Consider the following 14,245-nt stretch of genomic DNA (forward strand, 5'->3'; position numbering starts at 1 on the left):
TGTGAGTGATGACACATAATTGATAGTAGTACACCATAGTCAAGTGTTTTGCTTAATTCTTTTATCTGATCATACCTGTTCTTAACGTTCTTAGTCATTGGTGTTCCTGGTCTTTAATGCCAGCAGGTATCCTATAGAAAACTGCATAAATTAAAGAACCACCATATTTATGCTGCTTTGTAAATGAATTATTCAATTACTTATGACAAACTTACTGTTTGAGATACTTACTCAAAAGCATATTTGGTGCAATAAGATTAAGTTAGTCATTCAGAGAAATTGTGGTTTGATTTCACTTTTGTTGTTCAAGTTACTTTGTTGAAAGTAACTAGTTGTTATTTAGAATTACTCCAGAGGTTTTACGTTGATGCTGTGTGCTACCCGGTTGTCTGTAGTAAGTAGTGAAAAGACAACTTTAATGCTAATAGTTCTTGCACAGTGCTATAGTCAGTACTTAAATTCAAAGTTAGCCTTAGTGTGGTCATTGTACACTGTACCAGGGTCATTTAATGGAATGGACAGTCTCTGCATAGATAAAGGAAGTGATCAGGCCGTAGCGCAGCAAACCTCTGAAGAAGCTGATTTACTCTGGTTCTCAACACCATGATGCAAAGCAGATCGCAATTTTATGAAGACTTAATGGCTTAAGATCATTAAACAGCCTGGTATTCAGATAAATTTAATGAGTTAGAATCAACCCCCTGTACTCTGAACTGATGTGTTTGTGCACACTTAATGCTTTCCCCATTACTCATATAAGCAATAAAATACATGAGAATGGAAACCTATTTTGGTTTTTATTCTCCTGTTGTGGGGTTTTCAGAGCTGGAGGGTCACCAGGCTGGAGCTCGTTATCAGAGTCACTCTGGTAATGATGTTGATGTTTAGTTAGTCCTTAGAGACAGCAAAGAAGAATCTCTCCTTACTATGATTGCTTTTGCCAATCTGTGCGATTTATATAGTTTGCTGAATTTATCTTCATGGCTCTGATTTCTGAAGCAGTGCGTGAGCTCTTCCATGATAACTGTTGTTTCAGCTTTGTTACGCTGTGTCTGAGTGCCTGGTTTAGCTGGGATGGAGCGTAGGCACACAGTTTGTGGTGACTGGGAATGGGGCCGTGGCTGAGCCTCATCCCTAATAGGCTACAGCTGTGTAGGACAGGTGACCGATATTGAAGATGAAGAAACATGGAATGCTGGGCTGCACCTGACCAATCACAGAAGGGTAGGGGGCACACAGGTGTGCTGCATCTCAGATGAGTAGTGTAAAAGGTTGTACTGAAGGACAATCAAGCGCTACTGCTTGGAGCCTTCTTGGGTGTCAGCTGTACCTCCTCCATCAATGAAGGTCATTTTCTTCATAGTGCCTGGTATGGGGCTGTTTGGGATTTGTGCTGGAAGCAGTGCTGATAATGTAGTGATATTGTGGTTATTGCTGAGCAGGGATTACACATGAAGGCATTTCCTGCTTCTCAGTTCACTCCACCAGTGAGGAGCCTGGGGGCTCACAAGGAACTGACCAGGACAGCTGACCCCAGTTCACCAGAAGGGTATTCAATGCTGTATGGCATCAGAGTGAGCAGTAAAACCATGGGGAAGGTTGGTGGGCATCATCTGCTTGGAGATTGACTGGGCATCAGTTGGTTGGTGGTGAGCAATTGTTTTAATTTGCATTGCCTGTGGGATTTCTTTCTTTATTTTCCTTTTATTTCATTTCAATTGAACCATACTTATCCCATGGGTTTTCTTACTTTTACCCTTCCAATTGTCTTCCTCCCCATCCTGCTGGGGAAAGAATTGAATGAGCAGTTGCCTTGTGCTTAGTTGGCAGCTGGGGTTAAATCATGGCTGTCTGAAATAGAAACAGTCTTAAGTATACTGCTTTTGTTACTACTTTAATCAGTATTTCATTGCTGTGCCAGTAATGGTGTTAGTGGCCTGATTCTTTCCTTTTTCATTTGAGTTTGTATGTACTAAGCTTTTCCTAGGATAATGTGTTTCTGGGAGGACGAAACTGACTTCAGACAGTGCCTTCGTGAAATCCTGTAATAGTGGGAACAGCAGCCACTGGGTAGTTGCTTTTGGTAGGTGGTTGTATTTGCCATGACAACATAGTATAAGCAATGTGGGTATAATAATGGCATTGAGAATCAGGTAGTTTGTGCTGCAGCATCCACAGTGCACTCAGTTCCACTCTTGATATTTTGAGGTGCACTTGCTTTAAGAGTTTGAGGTAATGAAACTAATTGTGCCTGTGAAATCAACACAGTACAACCATTCTTTACAATTTTATCAGAAAGGATAGGTCTGCTCAAGGCCAACTGAGCCCTTGTCAGCATTAAGCCTACTGAATTTGTCCTTTACATTTTTTGCCATTCAATGTTTTTTGGCAAGGGGAGTTTTCAAATATTAAAAAATAATTTTTTATGAAAAAAATTAACACTATGAAAGGACCCTGAATTACAGAATCATAGAATGGTTTGGGTGGGAAAAAAACTTAAAGATTATGATTTCTATCCCCATTACATGGGCAGAAATGCCTTCTGCAAGACCAGGTTGTTCATTGCCCCTGGCCTTGAGCACTTCCAGGGATAAGACATCCACAGCTTCTCTGCGCAATCTGTGCCAGTGCCTCAACACGCTCACAGTACACAATTTCCTTCGTATGTAAACCTGTTTTCTTTTAGTTTGAAGTCATCTACTCCTGCCTTGTCCCAACATGATCCTGTACCAAGTCCTTCTCCACCTTTCTTGTAGGTACTGGGAGGCCACAATTGGTGTCCCAACAGCTCTGCCTGTCTTGGTAGGAGGGGTGCTCTATCTCTCTGTTCATCTTGGTGGCATCCCCTGGAGTCAGTCCATGCAGCCCATGTCTGTCCTGTGCTGGGCCCCCAGAGCTGATGCAGCACTGCAGGTGGGCTCTCACCAGAGCACAGAGGCAGAATCCCCTCCCTTGCCTGCTGGTTATGCTGCTCTGAATGGAGCCCATATCTATCCCAGAAAATGATTGAAACAGAAGAAAAGTAAAATGCAGTACTGAAACATACCCAAAACATAACTCCTCTTTTCATTTTTTTGTTTGTTTGTTTTTTAATTTAGATATTAATTGCCAATTGGGTTTTTGTAAGATGCTGCTTGTTTGTTTGTTTGTTTGTTTAGAATTCTTTTTGCACTTTGGAGCAACATGAATGAGTTGGTTTCATGATGCTACTTAGTTTCTTTCTGGAAGACTCCAAGGACAATCAGGTCTCACTAGGCTTTGCAAGATATAGTGTGTTATGAGGACACACATCTTAGGACATGTTTGGAAGAACTAGTGGAAAGCTTCCTATATGAATTTCATGCATAGAATCCAAAGCTTTTTGTGGTCTGTAGCTGGTAATAATTAAATGGGGCATCTTAATAGATGTCTTTTTGCACTTGCTAGCACTAAGTCAAACCTTCCCTGAGGGCAACATTTGCTTTTCCACAAAATCCCCCTTTGATTATCTTTTTTTTTTAATCCCCTGAAAAAAGCATAGCAGTAGAGTACTGGATGACACATATGCAATGACATTTCTCATGAGCTTTTAGAGTATTAGCATGTATAGAGTGGGAGATATGTGAAACAGACTTTGTTTTTAACTTCAGAGAAGGTGTAGTCTCTTGTTCTTCTCTCTAATGAAAGTTCCTGGTCATAATAGAGATAATAGGTAATTAGTTACTAACTTTTCCCTTTAATTTAGCTAGAAGGAGCATTAATTTTTCTGCCTCCGTTTTCAGTCGGCAGATAGTTATAATTTGGGTCTATAATAAAAGTTGCATATTAGTCATGATGCTTAACTTTGTAGCTTTCTTAATTTTTGCTATTTAATATCAATCAGCATGATACTATGCTATTTAATATTAAGGAGCATGTCATGCATGCGGCCTGCCCTGTAATATGGTATGATGCTCTTTATGTAAAGAACTAAAGAACTGTAATTTATCCACAGAATGTGTAATTTTCATATGTGCTTCCCAGAAAACGACTCAGAAATAGTGGCCTAACTTTGAAGCAGAATCTGTCCTGTGCTCATAAAGGATGCAGATAAAGAAATGAATACCTTTTATGAATTGGATGGGATTTAGCCTAAAGCAAAGTATAGAATTAGTTAGAATGGCAAAAGTATATGATGGATGTTTTTGAAGAACATTCTCTTGTTTAGGGTAGTATATGTGTGTTTTGATAAAAAATCTGGGTATGTAACTCTAAGGCATGAAGTCATTCCATCCCTTTTCTTAGAGCTGTTTGACTGTAGTGCAAGCTGCTGTCAGAAGGAGCCCTTGGGGATGAATGAGCAGACAAACCCCAGTGATATTCTGCATGGAAGAATGGCAACTGCTGATGTATATGTAGGCTAAATGAGTTGTGGTTTCCCTGGGGCTTGGAAGCTAGCTATTAATCCAGTTTGCTTTGGCATTCAGTCTTTTTATAAATTAGTATATTATGTATCAGCATTGGGGCAAAAATCTCAAGGGGGTCAGATAAAAGGTTCTGTTTGAAATTCGTGGTTGAGCATTGATAGATCTGCCTTTTAATGAAATATATCTTAGGAAAAAATACAAAAAGAATCATCAATTTTTTTGAATCTGATGCAAAAAATCTTGTCTTCCATGCCTCGGTATCATGCAGCAGGTGTTTGGTGGACTAATTGGAATGCATTTCTAAACTAGGATATATTATACAGTGAGATGGATGTAATAAGAGCTCCTAAATAATGCCCTTTCTTCCCTGAAGTGTAGTTAGACATGAATGAAAATGTCAGATGTCTTTCACATGGAAGAAATTGAGCCTCAGCTATGGCTTATGTTTACCTCTGCTGCTCCAGTGTTACCAGATGGATAGTTTAATGTTTTGAGATCCACTTGGGGTACAGAAAATGTGATGACCTTATGGCTTTTCATGATGCTGGGCTGTCAGTGATAAATTCTCCAAAAAACTTACAGCTCCCAGGGGCATAATGTGGTTTGTTTTTTTTTTTCCATCTTTTGCCTCTCCTCAGTGGCTGAGAAGACCAAAGAGCAGGTGTCTAATGTTGGGGGAGCTGTGGTGACAGGAGTGACAGCAGTGGCGCAGAAGACGGTGGAAGGAGCAGGGAACATCGCTGCAGCCACTGGCTTGGTGAAGAAGGATCAGTTGGCCAAACAGGTTTGTTTATTTACAGTCTTTTCCAGGTGAAGAAGTGAGCAGTGAGAGGCTCATGAACTGAGAGGCAGATGGAGTGCTTTCTGTCTCCCAGCCATATGAGTGCAGGATGACTTGTGCCAAACTAACAGCAAAGATGATGTCTGCTGTTTATAGCTTGTGTTTTGAGTGACTTGTGGGATCTGGGAACTTGAGTGGGATTAAGCATGGAACTTTACTCTTCTCGAATGTCTTAGTTAATTTGGATCATGATTTGAAGTGTGATCTAGTGGTGGTTCTGAGCCTAGCAGCCTCTAGTGGAGGCCAGCTGCTGTAGGATAGGTGTAGAGTTTGTGCAAGTGTAACATTTACCTGGTAATTTGGGATTGAAAAGCCATCTGCTAGAGCTGAAAGGTCAAACAGCAGATCTCAGGTCTAAGAGTACATGTTGTATCCTCTCTAGTTGTAGAGAGGATGGTTTGTGTACCAATCCACTGACAGGTCAGTCACATTGCCTTTAAAGTCAAGTTCTAGCTGGAGTGTCACTGTCTTCCATTAATGCATTGACACCGTCTTAAAAATGCCTCCAAGTAGCCTCAACTATTGAGATTAAATTTGCTTTAGGTCATCTTATGGAACGCTGTAGGTTTTTTTTATTTGTACTCTGTACTTAATATTCTTCCACTGACACTAGGTGAAAAGTGACCCCAGCTGGCAGGAATGATGCTTTCCGAAATGTGTTTAGTGTTTTTTTTGGAGACAAAAATAACCCAGAAGAGACAAACACCTCCTTTTGTGCTATTTTCTGTGTAAGCATTTAAGAGTTAGACAAAAACAGGATTAGGAGGTGTATTTAGTATTTACACAAAAATATGACTGTCATGGAATTTAGCATGAAGTTCTTGTGTATCTTGTTTGCAGTTAGTGTCCAGAGGAACTGTAAAAATTGAATCCTTAAAAATTGGACTTGTTTATCCTTATTGATGTGTAGTCCTGTCTGGACAAATCCTATTGGTGCTATAGGGAACAAAAAGCGACGTTATTTTGTGGTAGGCTTTCATTTCACTGTAGTGGATTGTCTTGAAAACATCTCTCAAGCAGTTTTATTCTCTTTCAAATCAATATTGCTGGGGTTTGAGTTCTACCTTATTTAGCTACAATTAAGACGTTGCTTTTGATGTGGTCATGGACCTTTGTAAAACCTGTGTGAGAAGATGGGTAAAATGGACAATCTAATGAACTGCCAGGGGACACATGCATGTGGCATGGTCACAGTGATCTCTGCCCTTTGTCTCTGCTAAAGCTCTTGCATAGTTTTATGCTGAAAATATTCTTTTCTGTCTGCAGCTCTTGAAACTCTGTAATCACTGCTGTAATACAAAATTACCCCTTTAGTATTGACCATAACTAATGCCTTTTTCATCTCTTTCTGTGGATGAAGATCCCTATAATTAAGTATAAAGCAAATGTCTGCTGACTTTGATTTAAATCTGTTCTCTGTATTGTAAAGCTTAAATGTAAGTTTGTGATGGCTGTAGCAGAATAAAATCACATCTGTGAAATGAACATCCATAATGTACATGGATATTATTCCTATTAATAGCAACATTATTCTGAACTGGTGTCTCGTTCTTTAGATATGTAAAATCATTCATTTGAGGCTTCATACCAATATTTTTAGACTCAGATTCTCAGTCATCTATGCAGTATGGCCATGTAGATGATGAGTATCTGTGGCTGCTCCTGCACTGCTTTGCATCTGTCTTTTACTGGCTTTGCTAGGGATGAGTAGCCATTTCAAAATGTTAATATCAAAACTGAGTGACAAAGTTATTTTAAAACCTAGTGGGTTTGCCTTCCTTTGCAGCTTAGAGGGACGTGAGAGATTTTTTGCTTGGATTGACAGTTGGGTAGGGCAGGTGTGGGCAGTGGAAGCAGTGGGACACAGACCCCTTGAAGGAAGCAGGGTGAGTCTTTCTGAGATAACAGAAGGTGCCAACTAGGCATTTAAGCTATCAGTGTGACTTTGTGTCTTTTATTTGTAAGGTTATGTATGTTAAGGCTGCTTGCCTGTGTAAGAGCCTGCAGTCTTGTTTGGTGACTGGTGTTTTTCTTGTGCCATGATGGAAGTTTGGTTTGGACTTCCAACTAATTGAAAACACTTTTTTTTTAACCTGTGGATACAATGATACTTATGCGAAGGAAACACTTAACAAATTCATGGTAAAATTTTTTCTTGAGGAGTTTTTCTGAACTGGCCTAGTGTGGGATTAAAAACTGGTGTGCTTTGGAGCATGAAGCACAAGCTTAAGCAGCCAGGTTGGAGGGCTGCTGTGACACCCCACTGTCACCCACCTGCCCTGCAGCTGGTGTAAGCAGGCAGTGTGGAGTGACAGCTGAGACAGGCATGACTTGAGAGTGCCCATCTGAGGCTGCCTGGAGGAGTTGTGCTTTGCCAGAGGCACAGTGCTAAACACAGCCGGGGTAGTGGTGGTTAGTGGGCTCAAATTAATTATGAAAGGGCTGATGTACTGCAAGCAATATTTCACTGAATGGCAGAACATTTACTGTGTGCCTCTGTGTGTTTTGTTTCTGAGCAGTGTGTCTTCTAAATCAGTTTTTAAAAAGTAAGAATAAATGATGGCTGCATTTAACACAGAGATAAACATGAATATTCTGTTTGCAAGTCACCCTGAATGTATGGATACAAAGGGGGGGTACCAGCAAGTGAGTATCTATATATAAATATTGTGTGAAAACAAAATATGGATTACAAAGGTTGTTCTCAGAAAGGTAATTAACAAATTGAAGTTCTTAACCTCACAGAATCCATGTCATTTGGTTCCCTGGCGTGTCAAGAATAAACAGTTACCAACTTCTCTAGGTTCTGTGCTGAGTAATTTTATTTTACCGTTCTAGCACCAAAACTCCCAATGAAGCTGAAATGTCAAGGTTCTTTGAGTACCCTATGATGCTGTAGTCATACAGATTTCATGTGCTGTAGATTTTACTGAAGTAAATAGACAGACAGGTCTTGTCCTTAAGATTTTTGGGTTCTGTATGGATCATGTTTCTTATCTCTATGTGTTAAATCCTCCCCCCCCCTTTTTTTTTTCCTAGTGTTGCTTAATGTAATACATTTGCAGTAAACAGCACTGAAAACACAAAATTACAGTTCCTGGTAACAAGTAGGTAGGCAATACATTTCCCAAGCAGGTAATACAACTCACTGGTTTAATTATGAGGCTTTCAGTGAAAAAGTCTTTACATGTCAAGACTGACAATTTAGGCATTAGGTGTTTTCTTCTATAGAAAATATGAGTTAACCAGGAGCCCTTGCTAGTTGGATTTAATGTGGAAATTAACATGAAGAGTAAAAACAACGTCTAGTTTCCTGTATCTCCTCTTCCCACCCACTGCATTTTCTGGCACTCATTAAAATTCAAACAGTGTCATAGCATTAACATTCAGTGCATTGGAACCACAGGTTATCTTGCTTTATTTACTACTTTTCTTTCCTAGAACAGCCAATCTTGTGAACCACCAGAATTTTCCACAGATGTTTTGCTTTGTTCAGAGCCAGAGTGAATGAATCCACTTTGGGGAATCACCATAATCAATATAAAAATATGTAAAAGCCTTTTTGATCCTTCTTACAGGGAAGCTCCATGAGACATGGTGCATTTCTGAGACTAAAGATGAAACACCTTTGAATTTTGGTGAGAGCAACTCAGTTTTGATTAAGACACCAGTCATCGCAGTGTACTTGAGTCATCTGTTACTTGTTCATTTGGGAAATCTTACTAGTAAAAGGAATACAAAACCTCTGAGTGTCTCTGAAAATTTGTCTTTCAGTGGCAGAAGGAAAGATACTTTTCTGCTTTATTAAACACCAATTTCTTAGATGTAAATGATACCACTTCTTTCCAAGAGGTCTGATTTGTCTTTTTGCCAACTGAGATTGCTGTGTGTCCCCAAAGACATTTTGATTACCATCTAGATTAGATTAAAAAAAACAAAAGCTAGTAGATTAAAAAAAACAAAAGCTGAATATGAAATCTTGAGGTTGTGCACTTTACACTTTGATTTTTAGAAACAGAAGTTTAGAAACCCTTCTGTAGAAATCTTATGCAGAAATAACTTAGGGATGACATTTGACTTCTACTTAAGTTATTTTGGATATCAGTTCCCTAAGTTTGAATACTAACCTTCAAGTCCCCAATGCTTCTTTAATGCTCTCATTGTTACCTGCATACATTAAAAATGCCTAGCTGGGTAAATAAAAAGTTTCAACTGGCATTTTCTTGGTTTGTTTCTTTTTTTTAATCTGAGATTCTTTTAGTGCATTTTCTTTGCTGCAGTGCCATAATACTCACATGCCACGTGGACAATTCCTGAAACTTTAAAAATAAATTTTATTGACGTTTTTGTTGTAAATAAGATTCTAGAAGTAGATCTAATCATTGCAGAATTTGGGTTTTGGTGGAACCATATATTTTGATAGGATATGAAGATCTGGTTCTCTGACCATCTTAATGTTCAATATACTGTTTAGGATGCTTGGCTTATTGAACAATCACCATTCCCCATCTTTCTAGTCTATAGGTTAGTCAATTAATTTTGAGAAGCTTGGCTAAAAACACAAAGGAAAAGCTGTGGAGCAGTGATGTCCAATTCTCTTTTTCAAAAATTAAGTTAGACATTTTTTTCACCTTTGCATTCCAGTTTTTTGCTCTTTGCTAGAGGTGTCCCAAAAGGCTAATGACCCTGATGAAAACCAGGATGCTAAGTGCAAGTTGCATGTTGTTCTTTAGTTGGAACAAGCAGATCTCCCAGAGTGTTGAGTATGAGCAAAACATCAAGGCTTGATTTAAGTGAGCAAACTTCAGTAAGATTTTCATGTGCCAAATACAGCAACAGCCTCTGCCCAGCTAACTTCTGGAGGTAAATGTTTTCTGTAGATACTGTAGACCAAGTGGGCTTTAGGGGTACAGCTTCTGATTGCCCTCCTCAACTACTTCTTATCCTTGATGATTCTAATCAAAGTCACAGTAGCGAATGGATGAGTTTGTTTAATTATATTAAATAATCTGGATCCTTAGCAGGTCTGACAGGCAGTTGTAGCTCTAGCCCTTTTTGCTGAGGCAAGCAGTGCCAGTTTGTCTTGTGCAATGCAGAAAGATGAGATTTCTGGTTCTTCAGGGTGGGCTTCTCCATTGTTCTGATGTGACATTGCTGGCTGGTGTGTGGGGGCAATTAGAGCAGTTCTTTGGAAGCTTAAAATGAATCGGGTTGGAAGGGACTTTAAAGAACTCCTAGTTTCAAACCCCCTGCCACAAGCAGGTACACCTCACCATAGACCAGGTGGCTCAGTGCCCCATCAACCTGGCATTGCAAGCTTGCATAGAGTGGTTTCTGATGGGATAACTAGCACACAGTCCGTCTCCCTCAAGGAAACCAGAGTGGCTCAGGTTTATAGGAGATTATTATAGCAGTTAGGTTGGTAGGAGGAGGCCTGCTTAGATAGCCACAGCTGAATGTCAGTCAGATGACATTTGCTCTTGAATTTGTTTGAATTATAATATGCAGATCATGTAGTCTGGGGTGGGTGTTCTTTTTCCCTTACTGTTTTATCCTTGATCTATGCATAATGTACGAGTGACTGCTTGAAAACAAAGAGGATATTTAGCAGCTATTAGCAGTGTTTCCTTTTTTAATGTCTGTAGATTGATTGAGAGTGGAGGAATGAGGGATAGATTTCCCGTTAGGGGATTCACACTGCTCAGGAGCTGATTCATAGAAGACCCTCTTAAGAGAAAGCCTTTGTTAGCTGTTTCTTTGAATTCTTGAAGTAAGTGGAGCTGTCAGTGAGCTGACATACCTCTTTGATTGTAGTGTAGCTGGACTGATTTATTTTAGTAGAGCTTTTCTTACTTATCTCAGAATTAATGATGGTGTGTTGTGCTAAAATATCTGTAACAAATTCATTCTGTGAAGCTAATCCATGTTCTAGGAACAGCAAGCTCTGGTTTGTTATGAATAGCAGGGCACCCATAGGCAGGTGATATTAAAGCTTTGAATCTGCTTTATATACACAGTCCCATCTCCTCCTCATGAGAGCACATGCATTTTTTTATGGGGAAAGCTCATGACTCATCTAGGTTGTACAGAGGCATTAATGTCAGTAGACCTGTGAAATTGTGTTGTAATCCAGTATGAGTTCTGCACGTCGGAATGCAAGATTTACTTGTTTGAATTTATTTTGGAAATACATTTCAGTTGCAGTTGAGGCCACTTAATGCAGTTCCATTAATGCAGTTCTGTTTTCTCTTGGTGTTTCCATATGGGTAAGCCTCCCATATGTAGCTTAGTGTATGTTGCTACTGCCTAATGCCACAGTAAAGAACAGTGTGGAGTGTGTGAAGCAGACTCCAATGTTTACAGGAAATTTTGTTTGATGGAATATGCTAATGATGCCCACAGAAAACAAGCTGATTAATAGGAAGGGTAAGAAATTGAAAAATTAAAGGAATTTAATTTAAGAAATTAAGAAGCTAGCAAGGTAATAGAATGGTTTTCTTCTACTTTTCTTTTGCTTTTTAAGATTTTGTTTTTCTGTCACTTCCTCCTTGGCAGGTATGAGCATTTTTTGGTAGATTTGGATGTGAGTAGATTAATTTTGTCTCTTTGAACACCACTGCATAAAATATTTAAATTGGGCTGGGCAATATAGAAACAAATATGCACAGAGAAGAACAATACTTGGGGGAAAAAGCCAGGTGGTGGAAGATGGGTGGCTGTAGACATAAGTGCTAGAGTTTTTGTGTGTGTGTTGAAGTGCTGGTAGAATTTTTAATAGCACCTTATGCTTGACCTCCATGGTTGGCAGAGAAAATATTTTCCTTACTGTGGGGCACGTTTCCATACTTTATCTCAGAAGGCAAAATAATAGTGTTTGAAGGAAGATCATGTTCTCTCTGGCAAAGCATTTCCATGCATTGCTGTGGGTGACTTAAGCAGAACTTGAGGAAAGAGAACTTCTAAGGTGTTATCAAAATATCCTGGCAGTTATTGCTCATCATTAATTCAGGAGCAAATGTCAGTGTAATATCAAGGTCTTGTGAGATTTCCTAATGGCTTCCAAGCTGTAAGAACATTTGAGTGCAGACTGATGTTCAGGGTCTTATCTGCTGCCTTTGCTGCTTCTGACCATAATTACCTAATTGTGGAGAGGTTGGGTTGAGGAGATTTTGGGTGGTGTCATACAGTTCTTTGTTTTCTACCCATTACTTAACCTCAGATTCATCTTTGATTATAGAGAAATTCAGTACCCCTGTCTTAAATTGAATATGCCTGTCTCCCTTGGTCTCCAAAAAGAGTTGTTTGCCAGCTGATAGAAGGGTAAGCATGTTTTCCACTAGGAATTGTTCGTGTCATGCTAATCAGTTAATGTTCATAATATCTACAAATGGCAAAACACCATTTTAAAGTTTTTTCTTTAACTTATGAGGGAGAAACAGAAGACATTTCCCATTCTTTACCATGAGTCTGCCTTTTGTATTTATTATAAAGGTTTGCTTGTCTGCAGTCTCCTCTGTTTCCTCCCTTTTCTTTGCTCTGGTGTCCCTTCCACCTCCTATATCCTCCATCTCCTGTTTCTGTGTAATTTAGCTAGTATGTCCTCACAGCATGTTCCAGGCTTCTGTGTTGATGTCCTGTGTGGGTATGGCCATTGCATTTTTGAATTCTCTCAGGCTAACTATGGAACAGTTCCATTTCACAGTGTCCCAGTCTCTCCTATGCATCCATCTACAGGATTTCATGCAGTACTCACAGATTTTTTCTTTTCCTGTTCTAAATAGTTGTCAATCCTATGCTAAATATTCAGGAAGGTGCTACTTGGTGAGAGGAATACTTTTAAGTTCATGTGGGGAAGATATATATTTGTGCCAGCTATTCCTATTCTTGCCCACATTGCGTGAAATAGTCAGCAATTTCAGATGGGAAATAATTTCATATAACCCAGGATAGCTGGGCAGATTGTGAAGTAGAAATTTTGTGCAACGTAAGTTAAGGGTTTTACAAGCTTCCAAAGATGATCAGGCTAGTCTCCTTAGCCTCTTCTGCCAATTTCAGTGCTCCTTTCCTCTGCTGGCCAAGTAAGAGAGTGTAAGCCTTGGAAGGTAAGAAGCTTAAATGTGATTCATTCTATCTGGAAGTCATTGTCTCCAGAGGATTTGTGATGGTAGCTGGTTGCTCATGTTGTAAAAGCCAGGGACTGCAGCTGGCAGATTTTTTTAGCTAGCAGTGAAAGTTTAGGGTGCTGAAATGGCATTTTGGCAAAGCACTGCAATGTGTGTTTGTCTACCAGTCGATTCAGCAAAGCACTCCAGTGGGATGTTTAATAGGCATGAGTAGCAAGTTGGGGTCCTAGATTGATGTGATGATGAGGGCTGTATAAACTTCAAGAACTGAAATGTGGAGTAAATACCTCTCTCTGTGGAGATGGAGATTAGTCTGTATTTGCAGAATGTCAATCCAATGTCATCTCCCTCCCAAAGAAATCCTGTAGGTTGAGAGGGAGAGTGAAAGAAGTCAGGTGGGATGCTTTATTTGGACTAACTAATTACTGGCAGTGCTGGTGTTACCATCAGAAGAATGGAAATTTATATCAGAATACTGGTGATGATTAGCAAATATTACTGTCATACATTATACCGTTTTTGTGGCTGTTTTAACCACTGATAGAACTTCACGAAGAATCTATGGAGTAATAGATAAAAGCTTGGATGTAGCCTGCAGATGTCTGCGACTTTTTTGAAGCTGCTAAGACATAATGGAAGTGAAGAGATGATCCATCTTTTCTGCAGTAAACTGTTTTTAAACTCTGACTTCTCACCTCCTTTCAACTGTGTTAATTATTTTGTTAGAGGATGTTAAGTGGCCTAGATAAGGATGATTGGTAGTAATTTTTCAGTTTTTAAGGACTTGTCTCAGAGTGTTTCAAAAGGTTCCATGATAGATGTAGACACTGGAATTTGTTCCTGGATGAAGCTACATTGAATGTCTCAGAAATGCATTGTAACATTTAGATTGCAAG

At 39.4% G+C, this 14,245-nt stretch overlaps 1 protein-coding gene across 1 annotated transcript in view; it reads left to right on the forward strand.

The window, feature by feature from the left end:
- SNCA (synuclein alpha) overlaps positions 1-14,245 on the forward strand; it is a 62,501-nt gene that overhangs the window by 10,924 nt on the left and 37,332 nt on the right. The window contains 1 exon segment of the mRNA XM_066317942.1: positions 5,024-5,169. Coding sequence (XP_066174039.1) covers positions 5,024-5,169 — 146 coding nt within the window.

This window comes from Sylvia atricapilla, chromosome 4 (assembly GCF_009819655.1).
Source record: "Sylvia atricapilla isolate bSylAtr1 chromosome 4, bSylAtr1.pri, whole genome shotgun sequence".
Lineage (NCBI taxonomy): Eukaryota > Metazoa > Chordata > Aves > Passeriformes > Sylviidae > Sylvia > Sylvia atricapilla.